At 42.7% G+C, this 25257-nt stretch overlaps 1 protein-coding gene across 6 annotated transcripts in view; it reads left to right on the top strand.

The window, feature by feature from the left end:
* The window catches only part of MCF2L2 (MCF.2 cell line derived transforming sequence-like 2), a 219901-nt gene that overhangs the window by 161888 nt on the left and 32756 nt on the right, over positions 1 to 25257 (top strand). For all 6 annotated transcript variants that reach the window (XM_070753697.1, XM_070753695.1, XM_070753699.1 and 3 more), the window contains exons 19-24: positions 6022 to 6114; positions 11029 to 11121; positions 13864 to 13989; positions 16590 to 16811; positions 21033 to 21125; positions 23613 to 23691. In XM_070753697.1, the coding sequence (XP_070609798.1) occupies positions 6022 to 6114; positions 11029 to 11121; positions 13864 to 13989; positions 16590 to 16811; positions 21033 to 21125; positions 23613 to 23691 (706 nt within the window). The remainder of the gene's footprint in view (positions 1 to 6021; positions 6115 to 11028; positions 11122 to 13863; positions 13990 to 16589; positions 16812 to 21032; positions 21126 to 23612; positions 23692 to 25257) is intronic.

The following is a 25257-nucleotide window of genomic DNA, read 5'->3' as shown; positions in this document are numbered from 1 at the left end:
AACAACATGGGCAAGGGGGAGATGTTTTAGTTCCCCCATGCCTGACGGCAGAGGTGGGTCTTAAGGAGTTTACGAAAGGCAGGGAGGGTGGGGGCAATCCTAATCTCAGGGGGGAGCTGGTTCCAGAGGGTCGGGGCCCCCACAGAGAAGGCTCTTCCCCTGGGTCCCGCCAGACGGCATTGTTTAGTCGACGGGACCCGAAGAAGGCCGACTCTGTGGGACCTAACCGGTCGCTGGGATTCGTGCGGCAGGAGGCGGTCCCGAAGATATTCTGGTCCGGTGCCATGAAGGGCTTTATAGGTCATAACCAACACTTTGAATTGTGACCGGAAACTGATCGGCAACCAATGCAGACTGCGGAGTGCTGGTGTAACAAGGGCATACCTAGGGAAGCCCATAATTGCTCTCGCAGCTGCATTCTGCACGATCGGAAGTTTCCGAACACTTTTCAAAGGTAGCCCCATGTAGAGAGCATTACAGTAGTCAAGCCTCGAGGTGATGAGGGCATGAGTGACTGTGAGCAATGACTCCCGGTCCAAATAGGGCCGCAACTGGCGCACCAGGCGAACCTGGGCAAACGCCCCCCTTGCCACAGCTGAAAGGTGTTTCTCTAATGTGAGCTGTGGATCGAGGAGGACGCCCAAGTTGCGGACCCTCTCTGAGGGGGTCAATAATTCCCCCCCCCAGGGTAATGGACGGACAGATAGAATTGTCCTTGGGACAATTTGTTTTCAACTCCAATTCTTGTTTTCAACTCCAATTCTTCAGTTTGTCCGTACACTCCCCTCCCACAACCTTCATCTCCTCTTTCTACTTCCTTACTCCTTCTCGCCCACTTTTCCTTCCCTCCAGTCATCACCTCTCTACTAAATCTCTCTACTTTCTGCTTCTTTCCACTCCTCCTCTTCTCCCCCTCTTCTTCTTCCTCTTCCTCTGTCTCTTACCTTTTTCTGAGTGTCTCTTGCTCTTTTTTTTTTGAATATTTTTATTTTTTAGCAAGTTTAATATACATACAACATAAAACAGTGCATAGTGAAAAATGCCCACCACCCCGACACACACACACATACCCCACCACCATATCGGGGGTGTTTCTTATATAACCCACTTTAAGCCAAGAGCAATATATCTATTTACATATTATAGAGTGATTCCAATTTATTTCTTGTAGCTTGGTCTCGGATTCTACTCGTCATATATCGTCTTACCTTGTCCCACCGTCCCATCAGTTGTCTCAGTTCAGTTTCATGATCCAAATTTATCCTTTTATCCATCATTCCAAATTGAATATGGTCCACCATGTACCTGTACCAATTTTGCATTGTCCATTTTGTCGCATCCTTCCAACCCTGAGCGCTTTCTATCGCTGCTTGTTTTATTTCTCTAAATTCTCCCATCACATTGCTTTTAACTGATACTGCCATTTCCTTAGTGATTGTCCATTGTGTATTTAGCATTCTATTTATGTCCTCTTGCACTTTTTGCCAAAATTCCTGCACTATCGGGCATTCCCAAAACATATGCATAAACACTCCTTTATCTTGACAGCCGTGCCATCAATTACCCCTGACCTTCTGCTGAAAGTGTGCGAGTTGAACGGGAGTATAATACCACTTATGTAATATTTTCCTTCTCATTTCCCTAATTCTTGTATTCTTAATTTTCCTTATATTTTCTACTGTATTTTCCATCTCTTGTACCTCTACTTGTATCTCATTTGCCACCATTTAGTCAATCCTTGAATCGTGTCCCCGTCTGACTGCACTAACAACTTATATATACCGTGTTTCCCCGAAAGTAAGACAGTGTCTTACTTTCTTTTTACCCCCAAAAGCCCCACTACGTCTTACTTTCGGGGTATGTCTTACATTGGAAAAAAATTGAAAGGGTCGCGTTCCCGAAGGCATCTCCCCAGAGTCCAGAAGGGCAGCCGCGGGACAGGAGCCTCGTGAACCCTTTTCCAAGTTCAACCTCAGGGCTTCAAGCGGCGTGCACGCGTGGAGCCACAGACGCGTGTCGGGGAACCGTGTGTCTGGAGGGGAGGAGCCGCTCTGCGCAGTTGGGCAGCCCCACCTGCCTGCCGGAAAGGAGGCGGGCGAAGGAGGGCGCAGCTCCGGCCGCTCGCCTCGGATCTGGTCGGCCTCGCTGGCCGCTTGCAGCCGAGCCTCGGCAGGACTCGGTTGCTGGGACGAGCGCCTTCGCTGCAAGCCGCCGCCCGCTTCGCTCGCTTCGGACCAGCGCCGTCCTTCGCTTTGCCAAGCCGGGGAAGAGGCGGTGGTGCCGCGGCGAGGCGAGGGGGGGGCGCGCGGGGAGCTTGGAAGCGACGTCATCGGGCTCCCCCCCCCCGGCAATACCCCCGTGTTTCCACGAAAGTAAGACATATGTCTTACTTTCGGGGTACGGCTTATATTAGCCGACCCCCCTGAAACCCCTGATACGTCTTATAATCGGGGGTGTCTTACTATCGGGGAAACAGGGTATATTGGTTGCTTGTGCCTTTATACCCTCACTTTTTTCTCTTATTATTTTCTCTAACCCTGTCTCCTCCCCCAATAGTACTTCTTTATTCTCCCTTTCATTGAGATATTTACATATTGCATTTATTTGTAGCCATCTTTCCTTAACTAACCACCATTCTATACGATTTCTACTTGGCCTGCCATCCTTCTCATATAACTGTTCTATCTTAGTTATCCCTCTTCCCTTCAACTCTGCTATAACCCTATTCAAATTTGTTTCATTATCTCTATTTGTTACATAAAGAGATGGCAGAACAATTACTGGCCAAAAGGGGTGGGGGTTGTCCCCCCCACGCCTGCACACCTGCCCCGCCTCGCACCCGCGCTGCCTCCACAACATTATTTATTTATTTATTTATTTATTTATTTTATTTATTTATTTATTTATTTATTTATTTATTTATTTATTTATTATTTAGATTTGTATGCCGCCCCTCTCCGCAGACTCGGGGCGGCTCACAGCAGAATAAAACAATTCATAGCAAATCTAAATTGTAGTTTAAAATATTTAAAAAACATACATACAAACATACCATTCATAAATTGTATATGCCTGGGGGAGATGTCTCAGTTCCCCCATGCCTGACGACAAAGGTGGGCTTTAAGGAGCTTACGAAAGGCAAGCAGAGTAGGGGCAGTTCTAATCTCTGGGGGGAGTTGGTTCCAGAGGGCCGGGGCCGCCACAGAGAAGGCTCTTCCCCTGGGGCCCGCCAACCGACATTGTTTAGTTGACGGGACCCGGAGAAGGCCCACTAGCTTTGGCTGCTTTGGCTAGAACTTCCTGTCAACTATTTGTACAGACCTAAGAAGATAAAGTTACCTGACAATTCTCCTACTCTGTACACCTTTTTCTATAAGCTACTGTGGTTTAATCTATGCATGTGCTGCAGAAGCTTCCTGACAATTTATCTGCTCATCCTTTCCTGTGTACGTTTAGCCACATCAGTTTCTGAATGCATTCCTAAAGGGCAGTCTGGTGTGAGTAAGGGTGTAACTCAGTGATGGTGAACCTTTCTCCCCTTGGGTGCCGAAAGAGCTTGTGCACTATCACGCATGCATGAGTGCCCACACCCATAATTCAATGCCCGGGGAGGGCAAAAACAGCTTCCCCTGCCCCCCTCCGGAGGCCCTCTGGAAATTAGAAATGGCCTGTTTCCCAAATTGGTAGGCTCATGTTTCGCCCTCCCCAGGCTCCAAAGGCTTCCCTGGAGCCAGGGGAGGGTAAAAACGCTCTCTCCCATCCTCCCAGGAGGCTCTCTGGAAGCCAAAAACACCTTCCCAGAGCCCCTGTGTGAGCCAAAAATCAGCTAGTCGGCACACACAGGTACCTTGGAGCTGAGCTAGGGCAACAGCTCACGTGACAGCAGATATGGCTTCACGTGGCACCTGTGGCACCCGTGCCATAAGTTTGCTATCACTGGTGTTACTGATGCAAAAACAGCACCTTATTTCTGACAACCAGAAATGATTATCTGGAATTAGAAAATGTTTCATCTGCTGCTCAGCAAGTTCAACCCAGTTTGGACTGAAGCTAGGCGTTTTGTTTTTCTTTTGTGTTTTGGATCTGTTTCTGAAACGTTTCATGAAGGTCAGCTATGGTTTGAGAATAACAATCGAAGGGAGTACTGTATTTCTTTTCTCTGGGCGCTAGCAGAGGTTTATTCCAAGTGCCCAGAGAAAGGAAAATGCTTCATTCCCTCTGGACTGCCAAAGCTTCCTTAAGCACCACCGAAAAACTCCTCTGGCAGCTCGGAAAAGCCCGAGATAGCCGAGATTAAAGGGAAAATGGCAGGAGACTGGCCGGGCCTTCGTGTCGCTCCTGGGAAATTTTTCTGGGCTCGGGTTCTTAAGTAGTAAATGGTTCTTAAGTAGAGGCAAAAAAATCTTGAACACCCGGTTGTTATCTAGAAAAGTTCTTAAGTAGAGGCGTTCTTAGGTAGAGGTACCACTCTACAGCTAAATCAGTGGTGGGCTGCTACCGCTATGCCCTGGAGTTCCATTCCAGTAGCGCCCTGCGTATTGTGCAATTTGCATGCATCAGTTTTGGTGCTGTCTTCGCTGGTCCATTGCACAGCACTATCTTTTTAAAAAAAATTGCTTTATTTTGCTTCCTGCATATGCGCGGAAGCAAACTCTCATAAGTGGATGCGCATACATGTGCAATTTCAGCTTTTTTTTTGCTTCTGTGCATGCATGGAAGTAAAAATTGGCTGAAATAGTGCACCCACGAGCGTCCCTTTCATGAAATTTCAGCGCTTTTTGCTTCCTGTGCATGCATAGAAGCAAAATCATGTGAGGGGATGTGCACGCGAGCGCGTCACGCACATGAACCGTCATGATGCACGCGGAGCACACCAGTAGTCAGATAAGTGCAAACCCCCCCCCCCCAGTTAAATCGCTCAAGCAGGCAGGGCTTAACTCTTAGCTCTTTTGGAGATTGAGAGAGTTTCAATGAAACTCCAGACCTGCTACCTAAACATCATATAAGCTGTGGAAAGAAATGTGCATTCCTCAAATTATATTCTGTTTGGTTTTGGCTTCTTAATGGCTTTTAAAAAGACCTGGTTTTAGCATGACCCATAAGCCTAAACATAGAAACATAGAAGACTGACGGCAGAAAAAGACCTCACGGTCCATCTAGTCTGCCCTTATACTATTTTCTGTATTTTATCTTAGGATGGATATAGGTTTATCCCAGGCATGTTTAAATTCAGTTCCTGTGGATTTACCAACCACGTCTGCTGGAAGTTTGTTCCAAGCATCTACTACTCTTTCAGTAAAATAATATTTTCTCATGTTGCTTTTGATCTTTCCCCCAACTAACCTCAGACTTGGCCCCCTTGTTCTTGTGTTCACTTTCCTATTAAAAACACTTCCCTCCTGAACCTTATATAACCCTTTAACATATTTAAATGTTTCAATCATGTCCCCCCTTTTCCTTCTGTCCTCCAGACTATACAGATTGAGTTCATGAAGTCTTTCCTGATACGTTTTATGCTTAAGACCTTCCACCATTCTTGTAGCCCGTCTTTGTACCCGTTCAATTTTGTCAATATCTTTTTGTAGGTGGGGTCTCCAGAACTGAACACTGTATTCCAAATGTGGTCTCACCAGCGCTCTATATAGCGGGATCACAATCTCCCTCTTCCTGCTTGTTATACCTCTAGCTATGCAGCCAAGCATCCTACTTGCTTTTCCTACTGCCCGATCACACTGTTCACCCATTTTGAGACTGTCAGAAATCACTACTCCTAAATCCTTCTCTTCTGAAGTTTTTGCTAATACAGAACTGCCAATACAATACTCAGATTGGGGATTCCTTTTCCCCAAGTGATTCCTTTTCCTAAAGCTAAGCTTGCTCGTAAAATGTGAAATCTTCAATAAACATGATGGAAAGTTACAAGAGGTTTGCGCACTCTTGGCAAATTTATTTGGGGAGAAAGCTTCTCCTTTGGGAATGTTGATTGAGGTGATTCAACATCGAAGTGTCTTTGTATTGCAGAAAGAAGATCTCCAGATCTATGAAAAATATTGCCAAAACAAGCCAAAGTCAGAAGCTCTTTGGAGGCAGTGTGGAGACAGCGTTTTTTTCCAGGTAGGCGCAACGAAGCAAACCAACTGAGAAACCGTTGTTCTCATGTCTTAGAACAGGGGTAGGCAAAGTTGGCTATTCTATGACTTGTGGACTTCAACTCCCAGATCATGCTAGCTCAGGAATTCTGGGAGTTTATTTATTTATTTATTAGATTTGTATGCCGCCCCTCTCCGCAGACTCGGGGCGGCTCACAGCATACAATAAAACAATTCATGACAAATCTAATAGATTTTAAAAACATTTTAAAACCCTATTATTAAACCAGACATACACACAGACATACCATACATAAATTGTATAGGCCCGGGGGAGGGGGGGTAATGCCTCAATTCCCCCATGCCTGATGGAAGAGGTGAGTTTTAAGGAGCTTACGAAAGGCGAGGAGGGTGGGGGCAGTTCTAATCTCAGGGGGGAGCTGGTTCCAAATAGTTGGGGCCACCACAGAGAAGGCTCTTCCCCTGAGCCCCGCCAGATGACATTGTTTAGTTGACGGGACCTGGAGAAGGCCAACTCTGTGGGACCAAATCAGTCGCTGGGATTTGGGCGGCAGAAGGCGGTCCCGGAGATATTCTGGTCCGATGCCATGAAGGGCTTTATAGGTCATAACCAACACTTTGAATTGTGACCGGAAATTGATCGGCAACCAATGCAGACTGCGGAGTGCTGGTGTAACAAGGGCATACCTAGGGAAGCCCATGATTGCTCTTGCAGCTGCATTCTGCACGATCTGAAGTTTCTGAACACTTTTCAAAGGTAGTCCCATGTAGAGAGCATTACAGTAGTCGAATCTCGAGGTGATGAGGGCATGAGTGACTGTGAGCAGTGAGTCCCGGTCCAGATAGGGCCGCAACTGGTGCACCAGGCGAACCTGGGCAAACGCCCCCCTCGCCACAGCTGAAAGATGGTTCTCTAATGTGAGCTGTGGATCGAGGAGGACGCCCAAGTTGCGGACCCTCTCTGAGGGGGTCAATAATTCCCCCCCCCCCAGGGTAATGGACGGACAGATAGAATTGTCCTTGGGAGGCAGAACCCACAGCCACTCCATCTTATCCGGGTTGAGTTTGAGTCTGTTGACACCCATCCAGACCCCAACAGCCTCCAGGCACCGGCACATCACTTCCACTGCTTCATTGAATTCATTGAGTTGAAATCCTCATGTCATAGGAGAGCCAACTTTGCCTATCCCCGTGTTAGAAGAGCCACACCCAGGCAAGGCAAAACAGCACAACTGGCAAACAGGAAGTCCGTTTTTCCGAACTTCCAGTTTGCTCGGTTTTTTTACCATTCCAGGCTTCGATGAGGACTGTGCGCATGCGCAGGGATGGGGGGGGGGATTGCATGCATGCGCAAGTACAACAGGGCTGTGTGTGCATGGCTGGGGAGAAAGGGAAGGGATATGGGATGTGCACACATGCTAACTCACACCCGTTTGGCACCTGAACCCAAAAAGGTTTGCCATCACTGATATAGGGTTTCCTGCCTGGGCACCTCCCTTATGGACTAGAACAGTGATGGGGAACCTTTTTTCCCTTGGGTGCCGAAAGAGTGTGTGCGCACGGTATCGCACATGCACAAGTGCCCACATCCATAATTCAATGCCCAGGAAAGGCAAAAACTCCCCAGATTCTTATATTTGCCATAGGTTTGCCATCACTGATATATATATATATAGGTTTGCCATATATATATATAAGAAACACCCAAGAATATATATCAGTGATGGCAAACCTATGGCACAGGAGCCGTATCTGCTAGCACACAACCTGTTGCCCTAGGTTAGCTCTAACGTGAATTTGGCTGTACAGTATATATATAGTAATCCCTCGCTACTTCGTGGTTCATCTTTTGCAGATTCGCTACTTCACGGGTTTTCAAAGGGGGCTTAAATCCATTAAATCCATTGAAAATTTTAAATCTATTAAAAATTCATAAAATTCTTCTACGGTACTACTGGACTCTATTAAAGAAACTGGTAGGATATCACATGTAGTTCCAGCTGAGAAACATTATACAATGACTGTTTAATGTAAAGGGTGGGTTTTAAAATTCCAAATACTCGTTAAATACATAAAAATATATCTTTCCTCTACTTCATGGAGATTTGTTTTTCACGAGGGGTCTTGGAATGCATCCCCCGCGAAAAACAAGGGATTACTGTATCTATCTATCTATCTATCTATCTATCTATCTATCTATCTATCTATCTATCTATCTATCTATCTATCTATCTATCTATCTATGTGTCGATATCTTTTTCTCTCTTTCTCTTTCTCTCTTTCTCTCTTTCTCTCTCTCTCTCTCTCTCTCTATCTATGCATGTGTGCGTGTGTGTATTTGTGTGTGTGTTTGTGTGTGTTTTTGTGTGTGTGTAACATAATCCATAATTCAATGCCTGGAGAGTGCAAAAACAGCATCTCCCAGAGGCCCTCTGGATTCTGTAAACAGCCTGTTTCCCAACTTCTAGTGGGCCCAGTAGGCTCATGTTTCACCCTCCCCAGGCTCCAAAGGCTTCCCTGGAGTCAGGTGAGGCTATAAGCACCTTCCCCCATCTCCCCATAGGCTCTCTGGAAGCCAAAATGCCCTCCCAGAGCCTCTGTGTGAGCCAAACTCAGCTGCCAGCACACATATGCACACTGGAGCTGAGCTAGGACAACAGCTCATGTGCCATCAGATATGGCTCCGCATGCCACCTATGGCACCCGTGCCATAGGTTCACCATCACTGGGCTATAAGACCCCTTCCAACTCTGTTATCCTATTCTAAATACATGACTGAATTGCTTCTGAATATTATCTTGTTTCCTTGGAATCAAATGACGTTTAAGCCCTCTTTACTTATTTTATGGTTCCTGCATATTTCTAACAAGGTCACCTCCCTTACTCTTTTACAAGATACTGTAAGTCCAGAGATACTTTACTAGGTACTTTACTAGAAGAGTCCTCCACTCCTCCACTCGCAACAGAATACCCTACGCAACTAGACTTATAATCCTAGGTTTAGAAATCTTAGAACTATGTCGTCTTAAACACGATCTAACCATAGCCCATAAAATCATCTGCTGCAATGTCCTTCTTGTCGACGACTACTTCAGCTTCAAACACAACAACACATGAGCGCACAACAGATACAAACTTAAAGTAAACTGCTCTAAACTCGACGGCAGGAAATACGACTTTAGTAACTGAGTAGTTGATGCACGGAACTCACTACTTGACTCTATAGTGGTAGTACCTAATACCCCCCAAAACTTTACCCTTAGACTATGCACTCTTGATCTCTCCCGATTCCTAAGAGGTCAGTAAGGGGCGTGCCTTTTGTCCCCTGTTCTAATGTTTCTCTCTTACTAGTATCATATAGATAAACATTGTTATATCTTTGCATACCACCAACACGTACAATGATAATTCTACTTACGAACTTAATTCATTCCGTGACCAGGTTCTTAAGTAGAAAAGTTTGTAAGAAGAAGCAATTTTTCCCATAGGAATCAATGTAAAAGCAAATAATGTATGCGATTGGGGAAACCACAAGGAAGGTGGAGGCCCTGTTTCCTCACAGGAGATTTCTAGAGAGACCCCATGGAGGCTTCTCTCCACCTTTTCCGGCCCTGTTTCCTCCCAAGAGATTCCCAGAGAGGTCCCACGGAGGCTTCTCTCTGCCTTTTCCAGCCCTGTTTCCTCCCAGGAGATTCCCAGAGAGGTCCCACAGAGGCTTCTCTCCGCCTTTTCCAGCCCTGTTTCCTCCCAGGAGATTCCCAGAGAGGCCCCACGGAGGCTTCTCCCCGACTTTTCCGGTTACAGTTTTGGAGGCTCGGGTTTGTAAGTGGAAAATGGTTTTTGAGAAGGGGCAGAAAAATCTTGAATACCCGGTTCTTATCTAGAAAAGTTTGTAATTAGAGGCGTTCATAGGTAGAGGTTTGTTTTGTCAAGTACCTTTGTACTTGACAAAACAAATAAACAAATAAATTATTATTTTGGTAGAGAGAAGTTCCCTGAGGATGGGCTTGGAAGACTAAACCTCTGGTCCTGGTGACCGACCCAGATTGAATCCTGCGACATTTCCCTGGCACACGGATATTTGCTTTTATTTGTGAGAGATTGAATTGCTAATGACACCAAGACCATCCAGTAGCTGCCTGAACTATCCTGTGGCTAACACACTATACAGGCCCGTGGCCGGAACAATGGAAGTTCTAGAAGAGAGGAACAAAAACAGTGTGGGTGTCAGCAAAATGAATGACCTTTGCAAGTTAGCATTCAAATCCCTTTGCAGGAAAGGAATGGCAATTGGACATTTGCTGTGCTGAAACAGACAGATCACTCAGATAAACTATAATGCTTTTCTATCTTTGTAGAAAGTCAGTCTTAACTTGTGGTGACTTGCCTGGACAATCACCCTGAAGTTTTCTTGACAATCTTTCCAAAAATGGTTCACTCTTGCCTGCTTCTTAGGGCTTACAGGGAGCGACTGGCCCAAAGCTACCTGACTGATTTTGAATCTAAGTTAGATTTGGAACCAAAGTTCTCCTAAGCATAGCCCATAAAATCATCTGCTACAATGTCCTTCCTGTCAACGACTACTTCAGCTTCAACCACAACAACACATGAGGCACACAACAGATACAAATTTAAAGTAAACCGCTCTAAACTCGACAGCAGGAAATACAACTTTAGTAACCAAGTAGTTGATGCATGGAACTCACTACCATCACCTAACCCCCAAAATTTTACCCTTACACTATCCACTGTTGACCTCTCCCGATTCCTAAGAGGTCATAATAATTGGCCATGGGCTAGCCAAGAAATTGGAATTATAAAAGCCAAAAGATATTTAACGTTTTGTAATTTAGTTCTTAGTGTAACCTGTTAGACCAGTAGTTTTTCATTCTCTTTTTTTTCTTACCTGTTTTTGCAGGACTGTCAGAGGAAATTAGATCATAAACTCTCCCTTGATGCTTATCTTTTAAAGCCGGTCCAGCGAATTACCAAATATCAGTTGCTTCTGAAGGTAAGAGGACTCTAACTGCTAATAAAAGTACCGTATTTTTGCAGTAGCCGATTGCACAAGAGAGTGACTATTCAGTCCATTCTATAAAGGGTATTGACGCTGAGCGTGGGGATAAAGAAAACAAATGAATGAAAAAGAGACAGAATAATTGAGAATAATAAAGAGAGACAGAATAATAAAGAGACAGAAGTGTTTTTAATTTATTTATTTTATTATTTGGATTTGTATGCCGCCCCCAAGAACAAGGGGGCACAATATGAGGTTAGTTGGGGGGAAAGATCAGAAGCAACGTGAGAAAATATTATTTTCTTGGAACAAACTTCCAGCAGACGTGGTTGTTTAAATCCACAGTAACTGAATGTAAACATGCCTGGGATAAACATAGATCCATCCTAAGATAAAATACAGGAAATAGTATAAGGGCAGACTAGATGGACCATGAGGTTTTTTCCTGCCATCAATCTTCTATATTTCTATGTTTCTAATGGTGTCTGGATGTCAAATTGGAAAATGACAAAATCAGTTTCCCTAAAAGAAAATCAAATTAAAATGTTCTACAGGTGGCACCTCCCACCAAATAGGATAGCAAAAATGTTCCCAAAGACTTCCCCATTATGTTGGAAGTGTAAGAAGGAAATAGGGTCCTATTACCATCAATGGTGGACGTGTAGCAAAGTTAAACTTTACTGGAAAATGATAGAAAGAATAATAAAATAAATAGTAAAAGAGGAGATAGAAATAACCCCGGAATTCTATTTACTGGGTATAACTAATCAGAAATGTAAGAAAGAAATTTTACATTTAGTGATTCATATTTTGTCCGCGGCCAGGATAATATATGCGCAAAATTGAAAAGGGGAAAATATCCCCAAAGAAGAGGAAGTTATTAAAAAAATATTAGACTGTACTGAAATGGATATGATGACAAGACGGTTAAAAGGTCAAGAAGAAACAGAATTTTATGAGATATGGAACAAAGTGTATATATGGATAAACAAGAAGAAATATTAAAAGTAAAAATGAACAAATAAATAAATAAGAGAATTGTATTAGTAGAGATATGATTTAAGTGTTATGTTAGAATTAGTAGGGATATGATTTAAGAGTTATGCTAGAATTAGTTTATGTATGAAGATTTATTATAAAAAGTTAAACAAATTTCTTCTTTTCATTTAAAGTAATAAATCGATCTTAAGCATTTTTTGAAATGTATTATTTTTTCTGTATTGAAATTTTACTTCTAGAATAAGCGGGGAAGATACAACCCCATTTCTATGTTAAATGTATGTTTGTCGGTTTTGTCTATTTTAAGAAAATTAATAAAATTTATTGGGAAAAAATAAATAAATCCGCAGTAACTGAATGTAAACATGCCCGGGATAAACATAAATCCATCCTAAGATAAAATACAGGAAATAGTATGAGGGCAGACTAGATGGACCATGAGGTTTTTTCCTGCTGTCAATCTTCTATATTTCTATGTTTCTAATGGTGTCGGAAAGGGACCTTGGAGGTCTTCTAGTCCAATCCACTGCTCAAGCAAGAAACTCTATACCAGGGGTGTCAAACTCGATTTCATTGAAGGCTGTATCAGGGTTGTGTTTGAGCTGGGAAGGTGTGGCCAGGGGGAGTGGCCAAGGTGGGCGTAACCAAGGTAGGCGTGGCCATGTTGACGTCCTGCAGCCCTCTGCCAGCGACAATGCCTCTCGGCAATAACGGGTTCCTACCAGAATGATAAAGGACGCCGCACCGGTAGCAAAAGTTCAGCTGCGCACACAGCTTTGGGTGTCTTGTGTGCACGTGCCCCAGTGTGTTTTTGCTTCTGCGCATGCGCAGGAAACAAAATATCATGAGGGCGCGTACATGCATGTAAACTCAGGTCTGATCACATGATTATCTGCTTTACAACCTTCCCATAGTGATGGGCTGCCAAATTTTTACTGCAGTACTGTGGGCATAGCTTATTTTGTGGGTGTGGCTTGATGGTCATGTGGCCGGGTAGGAGTGACTTGAAAATCATGTGACCAGGGAGGTGACTTAAAGGTCATGTGACTGGGTGGGAGTGGCTTACCGGCCAAGATAAGTTTTCAAATAGGTGCTTGTACTCTTTTTCAGTTGATTAAATCACATTATTTGAATAGCCACAAAAAGGATAAATGATAGACAGCTTGTTGAGGAGCACAGTAATGTTTTAAGGTTTTGTACCGAACCCACAAGGTTCAGTATGATAACAGATTAGGCAAGTAGCTCAATTTTCTTTAATTGCTATAAAAGTTCAGTTCTAAATAATGATTAAAATGATTTAAACTTTTATGGGTAAAAACATACTATTTAATTATTTCCTATTTTAAAAGTAATTAGGGATCATACTAAGGCACTAGAGAAGGAAGGACAATAAAAATACTATTAATTATTCAATAAATAGTGCATAAACATACTACCCTCACTATGTCCCCCCCGTGAGGGCAGCAGTCCATAACTGCCTTCACAACACCTATAATGGGCAGTTTCCACTGTGGTCGTAAGTTGAGGACCACAGTGGAGCCTGCCCATTATTTTTGAATATTAAATGTTTATAACATTGTTTTATTTCCTCTCGTGGATTATGTACTTATCAGGAACAGATTGACAAAAAAAACACCCCACCCCATTTTTCTTCTGTGTAAGACTATCAACATTCTGGAACATTTTAAGGCGTTGTGATGTGACCTTTGCTTTTTTTAAAATTCCCTTTACAACCAGGAAATGTTAAAATGCAGCAAGAATTCTGAAGGCACTGCTGAACTGGAAGAAGCTCTTGCGACTGTCCTTGATATCATCAAGTCGGCGAACGATTCCATGCACCAAATAGCAATTACAGGCTATGAGGTAGGCCTTGCCAAAATAATTTAAAAAGCAGGCTTTCCCCCCCCCTCAACCTTAGCAGCTTTAAGGATGTGTGGACTCCAACTCCCAGAATTCTAAATGCTGGCTGAGATATTCTGGGAGTTAAAGTCCACACATCTTAAAGGGCCTAAGCTCGAGAAACATGGTTGAAAAGTGTTCAGAAACTTCAGATCGTGCAGAATGCAGCTGCGAGAGCAATCATGGGCTTTCCCCAAAATGCCCATGTTACACCAACATTCCGTAGTCTGCATTGGTTGCAGATGAGTTTCCGGTCACAATTCAAAGTGTTGGTTATGACCTATAAAGCCCTTCATGGCACCGGACCAGATTATCTCAGGGACCGCCTTCTGCCGCACGAATCCCAGCGACCAGTTAGGTCCCACAGAGTGGGCCTTCTCCGTGTCCCGTCAACTAAACAATGTTGTTTGGCAGGGCCCAGGGGAAGAGCCTTCTCTGTGGCGGCCCCGGCCCTCTGGAACCAACTCCCCCCGGAGATTAGAGTTGCCCCCACCCTTCTCGCCTTTCGTAAGCTCCTTAAAACCCACCTCTGCCGTCAGGCATGGGGGAACTGAGATATTCTTTCCCCCTAGGCCTTTACAATTTATGCATGGTATGTTTGTTTGTATGTAAGTTTGGTTTTACAATAAGGGTTTTTTAGTTGTTTTAGTATTGGATTTACATGCTGTTTTTTATTACTGTTGTTAGCCGCCCCAAGTCTACTGAGAGGGGCGGCATACAAATCTGATAGATAGATAGATAGATAGATAGATAGATAGATAGATAGATAGATAGATAGATAGATAGATAGATAGATAGATAGATAGATAAATGGTTATCATGTTGATTGCTGAACTCTTTATTTTCCAACAATAGGGACTCTTGAAACCTTGTTGTTTTTCTTAAAATAAGGATACTTCAGGCCTCCATCGTTTTTCCTTAACCAGGCTGTCTCTGAGCATCTTGGAGTTCTGATTCTGAGAATTTCAGACAATATGTAGAACGTGCCATATTAGGAAATACATCTATTTTTTCAAGGAAAAAAAAAAGAATAATGGTAAAAGGGACCGCCTTCTGCTGCATGAATCCCAGTGACCGGTTAGGTCCCACAGAGTCGCCCTTCTCCAGTCCGGTCAACTAGACAATGTCGGTTGGCAGGGCCTAGGGGAAGAGCCTTGTCTGTGGGGGCCCCGGCCCTCTGGAATCAGCTCCCCCCGGAGATTCGTATTGCCCCCACCCTCCTTGCCTTCCACAAGAGTCTCAAGACTCACTTATGCCACCAGGTTTGTGGCTATTAGATTCTTGCCCCCTGGTCGATCAATGGATTGAGAAAAACAGATTGAATGGGAATGACTGCTTTTTATGCTCTTTTAGTTTTAGATTTTATATTTAATCAATTGGACCCGAAATGTTTTATTGTTTTTATTATATCTTGTGAGTCGCCCCGAGTCCTCGGAGAGGGGCAGCATAAAAGTCAAATAGATAGATAGATAGATAGATAGATAGATAGATAGATAGATAGATAGATAGATAGATATTAAAGTAAATATTAAAATAAAATAATGTTACACCTGCCAGCATTTAAAATCTCTAAGTAGAAATAATTCTTGGCTCCACTTGTTCAGAAAGATATAATTTTATTAGAAGTCAAGTGTAATGAAGTAATGAATATCCAGAACTAAGAATCATGCACCAAAATCCCTAAGATCAACTCAACTTACCTGCCTCCAGTAGTGAGGTTGGTACGGCTGGGATCGGGGTTCCGGTAGCAAAAATAGAGATGCACATGCATCTCCATGCCCCCAATGTGCGTGCCTGCATGAGATTTGCCTTCTGTGCATGCACAGCAAGTGAAATCTCACGCAAGGACGCTCTCGCGCGGGAGATTTCGGCCAATTTTGGTGCCAAAAATCGGTGAAATCTCAAGCGCGAGAGCATCCTCGTGTGAGATTTTGCTTGCTGTGCATGCACAGAAGCCAAATCTCACACCAATGGATGCATGCCAGACATGTGCGAGCCCACGGTGATCCGGGAGAGCCTACCAGTAGTGGACGGTAAGTGCAACCGCCACCTGCCTGCCTCCCGTTACTGACCCCACCCCATGATCAACCAGGTTGAAGCAAAAAAAAATTAGTTCAGGTATATATTGGTACGCAACTGCCTTCTTCTCCCAGCCAGATAACTTTGGCACAGCTTATGCAGGAGATACAGAAGTTACTTTAATTTTCTCCCAAGCATCCCCGCTTCCCATCCACCCTTCCCAGAGTTCAGGACAATCTCCCACCACATGATAACGAAGCACAAATAAGCATATAAGGTGGCAGCTGACAAATTAACCTGAATAGCAGGTTGTGGTGATGCTACAGAGAAGGAGTGATGTCGATGATTTGTGTGTTTTGCCACTGCTAAGCCAGTTATTAGCAGTGCTTCATTAATTAAACTCATTTTATTCAAACAGTGTGGTTTTGATACGTTCCTAACTGGGTGACAGAACAGATAGTTGGGGTAGGGTTGGGATGGAAGACTGGAATTAAAACCTTGCTTTATTCTTGTATTTCTCCTGTCCTGTTTCTCTTTTCCTCTAGGGAGATGTGGCGGAGTTGGGTAAATTGCTCCTTCAGGGCTCTTTCAATATTTGGACCGATCACAAGAAGGGACACAACAAAGTCAAAGATTTGGCCAGGTTCAAGCCAATGCAAAGGCATCTCTTCTTATATGCAAAAATCCTACTTTTTTGCAAGAAGAGGGAAGAAAACACAGACGGTCACGAGAAGACTCCTTCCTACAGCTTTAAAAATTCCTTGAAGGTAAATCATTTCATACGGTGGAAGGGAGGGAAGTGTAAAATCAAAGGACGAACCATTGTCAACACCTGTATGTGCAGAGATTAACATCAAAATTAGAGATTAAGCAAAACAGCGTTAATTGATAAGTAAACAGTGCCCAAATCAAGGAAGTATCAACACAGATAAACAAGCTAACCACAAATAACAGTCTAATTAAGGGATCACCAAAAATGACAGGACAAACTATAAAACTAGTACAGTGGTACCTCTATCTAAGAACGCCTCTACTTACGAATGTTTCTAGATAGGAACCGGGTGTTAGAGATTTTTTTGCTTCTTCTCAAGAACCATTTTCCACTTGCAAACCCGAGCCTCCGAAACTGTAACTGGAAAAGGGAGGGAGAAGCCTTGGTGGGGCTTCTCTAGGAATCTCCTGGGAGGAAACGGGGCCGGGAAAGGTGGGGAGAAGCTTCTGTGGGGCCTCTCTAGGAATCTCCTGGGAGGAAACGGGGCCGGGAAAGGTGGGGAGAAGCCTCTGTGGGCCTCTCTAGGAATCTCCTGGGAGGAAACAGGGCCTCCACCCTCCCTGTGGTTTCCCCAATCACACGCATTATTTGCTTTTACATTGATTCCTATGGGAAAAATTGCTTCTTCTTACAAACTTTTCTACTTAAGAACCTGATCACCAAACGAATTCAGTTCGTAAGTAGAGGTACCACTGTAGTTGGATGCCCATGCTTCGCTATGAAACTATGTGATTGGGCTTGATAAATTTACACTTAAAGCTTGAACATTAATTAGTAGTTATAATCGGCCTCTCCTCTCCCCTTTTCTCCCTCAGGCTGGCCCCATTGATCCTCTCCTATCCCTTTCTCTCCATCAGACTTGCCCCACAGAAGCCTCTCCTATCTTATCCTCTTTTCTCCCTTTCAGCTGCAGAGGGGGAGCAGAATGTCTAACTCCTTAGCATGGAGTAGCATGTCTAAATTCCCAGCCCGCAGGCTGGATGAGTCATACACTAGCCACATCCACTGGCAGTTGGAACAGAGTTCTTTTCAGGTGGGGAGGGGGAGTTGAACATTTAACTCCTTAGCATCAGAGCGTGTTAATATAATACTGTATAAGAAATATTAATAATTTGATGGTCATTTCTTAGTGAGCACCTAGAAGTCAAGGGGAACATACAGTATGTGCCAAGTTTCAAGTTTGTAGCTTTACAGTTCTGGAGATTTTATAATGATGTGTGAGTGGTATTTGACTATTATATAGATAGATTAAGAGCAAAACCCACTCCCACTCCCTTGTTGATGATGCTGCCTAGTTTGGTAGTGAAATGTCAGCGAGAAAGCCACCAAGTTTAAAGAGTACCCTACAAGCAAATATATCAAAATAATAAAATTACACCTTGAAACAAATCTAACATTGTCTTTTTTCCTATAAAAAGTTGCAGGTGGAAAAGCTTTCACGTTTTACACAAGGGAGCCTTGGAGATTTCATTGGCTTTTATAATATTTGTTTTATCTACTAATAAAATACTATTTGCTAGTGCAAATAGACTACTAGAGGAAGGTTGACTGGGGAGGATTTGTATCTTGAAAAGATGGAATATGCCCATCAAATTAACAGCCTTAAAAATACAACTTAAACACTACATTTTTGCATCAGGCAATTAAAAGAAATCATTTTCAAATTAAATTCGCTAGATTTCCAGCACAATTCGCGCATAACCTCAGACCACCTGGGCTAAATTCAAAAATTCCATCTGAGGCTTTCTACCTCCTTGGTTAATTCTGGTGACTCATTCTGAAAACAGGGAAATAAATTATATTGTTAGGTTTCCCTCTTAACCTAAAAGCGCTTTTTCAAGAGGCAACTGAACTTTCTTTGAAGACCTTTCACTTCTCATCCAAGAAGCTTCTTCAACGCAGAGCTAAAATCCATGGTTGGGACAACCATGGCATGAATGACTGAGAATCTTCATAGACGTTTTCTGCTTAAGAAATCTTGTTTACTTAAAGGCACAGTGGTTAGGAAGTAGTATTGCAGGCTAATTATGCTGACTGCCAGGAGTTCGATTCCTTTGGTCTTGATCAGCTCAAAGTTGGCTCAACCTTTCATCCTTCCAAGTTCCAGGACCCAGATTATTGGGGGCAAATTGCTGACTCTGTAAACCACTTAAAATACAATAAAGCAGTATATAAGTGCTATTGCTATTGCTGCTTAGTTTCCCTGTATCCATTTACACTCATCAATTGAGCTATCAAGAAAAACAAACTTGAAAATGTTTTTTTCTTGGCAAACGTGAAGAATCAAGTTTTGGCAGATTGGCAAATAAAGGTACACCTCGTTCTCTTTCTTTCCAAGGACAGAACTACTCAGCAGTTTCCTTATTTATATTCTAGAATTTCAAGAGTGTTCATTTGTCAACTGAAGTCACGGATAGATCTTTTCAAGCCAGATTCAAAGGAATCATGACAGTGGCAAATTCAACTATTGCCCTTGTGGGACAGTTTTTGTGTCAAGAGGAAAAAGCTTTATACCAAACAGAAAAATGAGTTTTTCCAAACACTATAAAAGACAAGCCCATTTATAAAAAAGAAGAAAAATGCACTGGTAGAGGATGCAGATTGCATGGCTCGATGATAACTCTTGGAGCAAAATTGCAGATGGAGTCAAAACTTAAAGCATTAAAAGACAGATATGAATTGAGCGTGAATATTTTAGAAATGCAAACTGAAAATAATAGAATAGCATTTATTACGGATGAAGACCAACGTATGCTTATGCAGCATACTTTGGCAATATCATATGTGAAAAAGATCTTGGGATAGCAATCTGAATATGAGCCAGAAATGTGATGCTATTTCAAAAAAAGAAGAAGCAAATTTATTTTTAGGCTTCATCAACATAACATAATTTCCAAATGTTGGGAAGTCGTGACTTCATTGAACTTATTAGATTTCCCTCCTTCAGAATTACCGTATTTTTCAGAGTTTAAGATGCACCTTTTCCCCCCTAAAAGAGGCTTAAAATTTGAGTGCTTCTTATACCCCAAATGCAGCTTTTAATAAGCTTTTTTTCAGCCCTAAGGAAGTGCTAATGAGTGAAGCGGTCTTCCGTGCTTTGCTAGCTAAGCGTCCTTCCCTTTGCCTGCTTTTTTCACAGCTGCTCCCTCCGACAATCAGCTGAGCTTCTGTGCTTTAGAAGCCTTTTTTCAGCCCTAACGCCAGTGAAGCGATCGTATGTGCTTTGCTAGCAAGCAAGAAATAGTGAACATACATAATATCCTTCCTTCTCCTATTTTCTCCTTATCAAAAACCTTGTGAGGCGGATTGGGTTGAAAGCGAGGGACTGGTGCAAAGTCACCAATGTGGTTTTCTCCTGGTGATTGGTCCAGAGTCACTGTGAGCCTCTGGCTGATTGGCCCTAAGTCACCCAACCAGCTTTCATGCCTAAGGCAGGACTAGAACTCACAGTCTCCTTGTGATTGGTTCAAAGTTACGCAACTGGTTTTCATGCCTAAAGTGGGACTAGCATTCACAGTCTCCTGGTGATTGGTCCAGAGTCATTGTGAGCCTCTGGCTGATTGGCCCTAAGTCACCCAACCAGCTTTCATGCCTAAGGCAGAACTCACAGTCTCCTTGTGACTGGTTCAAAGTTATCTAACTGGCTTTCATGCCTAAAGTGGGACTAGCATTCACAGTCTCCTAGTTTCTAGGTCAGCATCTTAAACACTATAGGAACCTACATTTTCCTTCCTGTCAATGCTACAATATCCTTCCTATCAACGACTACTTCAGCTTCAACCACAACAACACACGAACACACAAGATACAAACTTAAAATAAACCGCTCTAAACTCGACCGCAGGAAATACGACTTTAGTAACTGAGTAGTTGATGCATGGAACTCACTACCCGACTCTGTAGTTTCATCACCTCACCCCCAAAACTTTACCTTTAGACTATCTACTGTTGACCTCTCCCAATTCCTAAGAGGTGAGTAAGGGACGTGCATAAGTGCACCAGAGTGCTTTCCATCCCCTGTTCTAATGTTTCTCTTTTACTGGTATCATGTATATAAATATTGTTATATCTTTGTATACCACCAATATATACTTGACAAAACAATAAAATAAAATAAAATAAACTGGCTCGTGTGCTCTTAAGGTGAACCAAAAAGAACCAAATGTATTGCAACGATCAATGATGTGTTCTGTATTCAAACTTTTCTTTTGAACAGATGAGCACGGTTGGCATTACGGAAAATGTCAAAGGGGATTGTAAGAAATTTGAGATCTGGTACAATGGCAGAGAAGAGGTCTATATTATTCAGGTATTGCAGTTTCACTTTCCTTCATTCCCGTTCCCCCCTGTTAATACATTAATCATATTCATGATTATTCAGAATTACAGGAGAAAATAAGCCTGGAGGCTGTAGCCAGACTAAAAAGGGAACTAGAGTTTGCTTTCTCTCTTCCTAAGATTAATATTTGTTTCCTAGCCAGTAAGTCCTGGTTCACAGTGCGTTCCAACTACTAATTCACTGAACAACTTTGGCCAAATTCCTCTGCAGTAAGGGCCTCTTCAAGGAGATGATGGAAAGAGGGTTTAGATTTCCAAAACTAAAGATAATTTTCTCTGGGTGAGTGAGTGAGAACAATTAACCAATGAAACAGAAGTTGTGGGTGCTCTGGAGCAGTGTTTTCCAACCTTGGCAACTTGAAGATATCTGGACTTCAAATCCCAGAGTTCCCCAGCCAGCATTCACTGTTCACTAATATAGTGTAGAATTCATAGTTTTTGATGTTACAGAGAAGTAAAAATCTTCTGAAGAAAGAATTCCTGCTGTAGCATCTTTATTAAGAAAACTGTAAAGTCGCTAGTATCCTCCACGTTTCCAAAGCAAGTTCAAAAATTAACTCTGACAAACCATACATATAATTTATGGCCGGATCACAGTGGTCCCTCATCTAATCCTTGCCTAAATTTTTTGCAATGAGGAAGGCTGTTCATTGTCCAAGCTTGTGAGTTGGTTTCTGAATATTTCGTTACCGGGATAAGAGACATTTTCAGCGGAATGTAAGGAATGACATTGTTGGTATTATTCAGATTATAAGGCCTTCATGTGGTGAGTAGGTCTTATGATGGGAGAGTCACATCTGGTAAGCGTCTATTGAAGGGGGTCAGGTGTGAGTCACATCAGGTGAGGGTCTTGTGCTGGGGAGGTCATGTCAGGTGAGAATTATTGGGAGATGAAAACACTGCTTGGGGTTTGTGGGTTGGTTGAGAGTCGGTTGAGTCCTTACAATAATAATAATAGTAATAGTAATAATAATAATATTGATGAGATATTTTTTATGTTATTTGTATTTTTGTAATTGTCCATTGTACATTTCCATATTTTTCTCGTTTTGATTTTGGTGTTGATGTTTTTTGTTTGTTTTGGTGTGCATGGTTTCTTTCCTTTTTTTGTGTATTGCAAATATTGCAAATATACAAGTGTATATACGTTTTTGATTATACTTTTTAACACAATTTAATAAAAATTACTTTAAAAATAATAATAAAATAATAATAATAAATATTAATAATAATAATAATAATAATAATAATAATAATAATAATAATAATTTATTAGATTTGTATGCCGCCCCTCTCCGAAGACCCGGGGCAGCTAACAACAATATAAACAGTGTACAAATCCAATTTTAAAAATACAATTTAAAACCCTTATAATAAAATAATCACACAATCCAATCAAACCATACACCAACCTTGACAATTGGGGAGTGTGTTAATTTCCCCATGCCTGGTGGCAAAGATGAGTTTTTAATAACTTACAAAAGGCGAGGTGGGTGGGGGCAGTCCTAATCTCTGGGGGGAGTTTGTTCCAGAGGGTCGGGGCCACCACAGAGAAGGTTCTTCCCCTGGGTCCCACCTGACGACATTGTTTACTCTATGGCAGTGATTTTCAACCTTTTTTGAGCCGCGGCACATTTTTTTCATTTACGAAACCCTGGGGCACATGGAGCGGGGGGGGGGGGGGGAAAGTTTGAACAAAAAAATTCTCTCTTTCTTCCTCCCCTTCGCTCTATTTCTTTCTCCCTCCCTTTTTCTCTTCCTTCCTTCCTCTCTTTTTTGCTCTCTTTCTCCCTCCCTCCCTACGTACCTCTATGTCTTTCTCTCTCTCTCCTTCCCTCCCTCTCTCTCTCTTGCTTTCTTTCTCTCTTGTTCTCTTTCTCTCTCTCTTGCTCTTTCTCTCTCTTGTTTTCTTTCTCTCTCTTGCTTTCTTTCTCTCTCTTGCTTTCTCTCTCTCTTGCTTTCTTTCTCTCTGAGCTTCGCGGCACACCTGACCATGTCTCGCGGCACACTAGTGTGCCACGGCACACTGGTTGAAAAACACTGCTCTATGGGACCCAGAGAAGGCCAACTGTGTGGGACCTAATTGGCCGCTGGGATTTGTGCGGCAGAAGGCGGTTTCGGAGGTATTCTGGTCCGATGCCATGTTGGGCTTTATAGGTCATAACCAACAGTTTGAATTGTGACCGGAAATTGATCGGCAGCCAGTGCAGGCCGTGGAGTGTTGATGAGACATGGGCATATCGGGGGAGGCAGAAGAACACCAACACTGACATTCCCTAAATTCCGCTGAAGACGTTACCTTGCCTGGTCACAAAATAGTCAGAAACCAACCCACAAGCTCCAAGAACAAACCTCCACCTTCATCCCATACGTGAGCTACAGATATTGGCCATTATCACATTGCTAAGTATTCCTGTTGTTACTGTAATTATAACGGCGGTTGTATCCTGTTTTTCAGGCAGCGTCTATGGAACTGAAGCACACGTGGGTGTCAGAGATCAGGAAAGTCCTAACAGGACAACTGGAAGCTTGCAGAGGTAGGACGCCGGTTAAAGGGTGTCGTAGCCAGGAGACACACCAACACTGCACATTCTTACCCTATCTGAAAGCTCGTAGTAACATGTTCCAAACACACTTCACTGGAGTGCATCGAGAGAGTTCAAGAGAACTACTAAGTGCCCCTAAACTATAGACAAATCAGTTGTATTCTTTTTTTAAAAAAAATATTTTTTTTTTTTAAGATAAGACCATACAGAATACAAACATAAAACATATATAGGGGTTCTTTACAACCCCTCTCTTATCAGAAGCTGTTTTCCGGAGTTGAATATCCTTACGAATACTTAAGTATTTGCAACCTTTCTTAAACATTTATGATATATCTTACCAATGTTTTTCTATGGTTCTTTGTACATAAAATTCTTGTATTATTTACTATTTACACGTTTGTATTATTACTTAGACTATCCACGATTGACCTCTCCAGGTTCCTTAGAGGTCAGTAAGGGGCGTGCATAAGTGCACCAGTGTGCCTTCCGTCCCCTGTCCAATTGTCTCTCCTTATCTCATTTATCTTTTCTTCCTTTCAAATATGTTCACCTATACTTTTATATCTTTTCTTCTATTCTTTTCTTTACTTATATTATTACATATCTATTCTCTTCAATGTGTATTATGTATTGGACTAACTAACTAACAACTTAAACTAACTAACTAACTAAATACGTACGTACGTACATACGTACGTACCTACATACATACATACATACATACATACATACATACATACATACATACTTGTCAGCTACATTATATTGTAATGAAGTTACATTATATACTCAACATAGAGTATTCTTTTCAATAACCACCACTACACTTGGCATCCATGAATCTGTCTAATGCTGTCTGGAAGCTATCCAGGCTGACAGCTGTCACGACCTCTTCTGGAAGTGAATTCCATAAACCAACAACCCTCTGGGTGAAGAAATATTTCCCTTTATTTGTCCTCACTTTCTTACCTATTGATTTGATTTGATTTCTATGCCTCCATTCTCCTGAGACTCAGGGCTTCTTAACTTTCCCCTTCCTCTCAAACCCTTTTTAATCCCCAGATCCATAAATCATACATTCAATCTTTCCTTCTTTGAGCAAAAGGTCATGAACTTCCACCAAGTATGATGACTTCTGTGCTTGTGTGTGAAGACTTGTGTGCAAATGTCCAGTCAACGAAGCAGTGGAAGTGATGTTAGGGTCTGGATGGGTGTCAACAGACTCAAACTCAACCCGGATAAGACGGAGTGGCTGTGGGTTTTTTCTCCCAGGGACAATTCCATCTGTCCGTCCATAACCCTGGGAGGGGGGATTATTGACCCCCTCAGAGAGGGTCCGCAACTTGGGTGTCCTCCTTGATCCACAGCTCACATTAGAGAAGCATCTTTCAGCTGTGGTGAGGGGGGCGTTTGCCCAGGTTCGCCTTGTGCACCAGTTGCGGCCCTATTTGGACCGGGACTCACTGCTCACAGTCACTCATGCCCTCATCACCTCGAGGCTTGACTACTGTAACACTCTCTACATGGGGCTACCTTTGAAAAGTGTTCGGAAAC

The sequence above is a fragment of the Erythrolamprus reginae genome, chromosome 5 (genome assembly GCF_031021105.1).
Source record: "Erythrolamprus reginae isolate rEryReg1 chromosome 5, rEryReg1.hap1, whole genome shotgun sequence".
In the NCBI taxonomy this organism is placed as follows: Eukaryota; Metazoa; Chordata; class Lepidosauria; order Squamata; family Dipsadidae; genus Erythrolamprus; species Erythrolamprus reginae.
The sequence above is the reverse complement of the archived record's forward strand: the minus strand, read 5'-3'. Positions and strand labels throughout refer to the sequence as shown.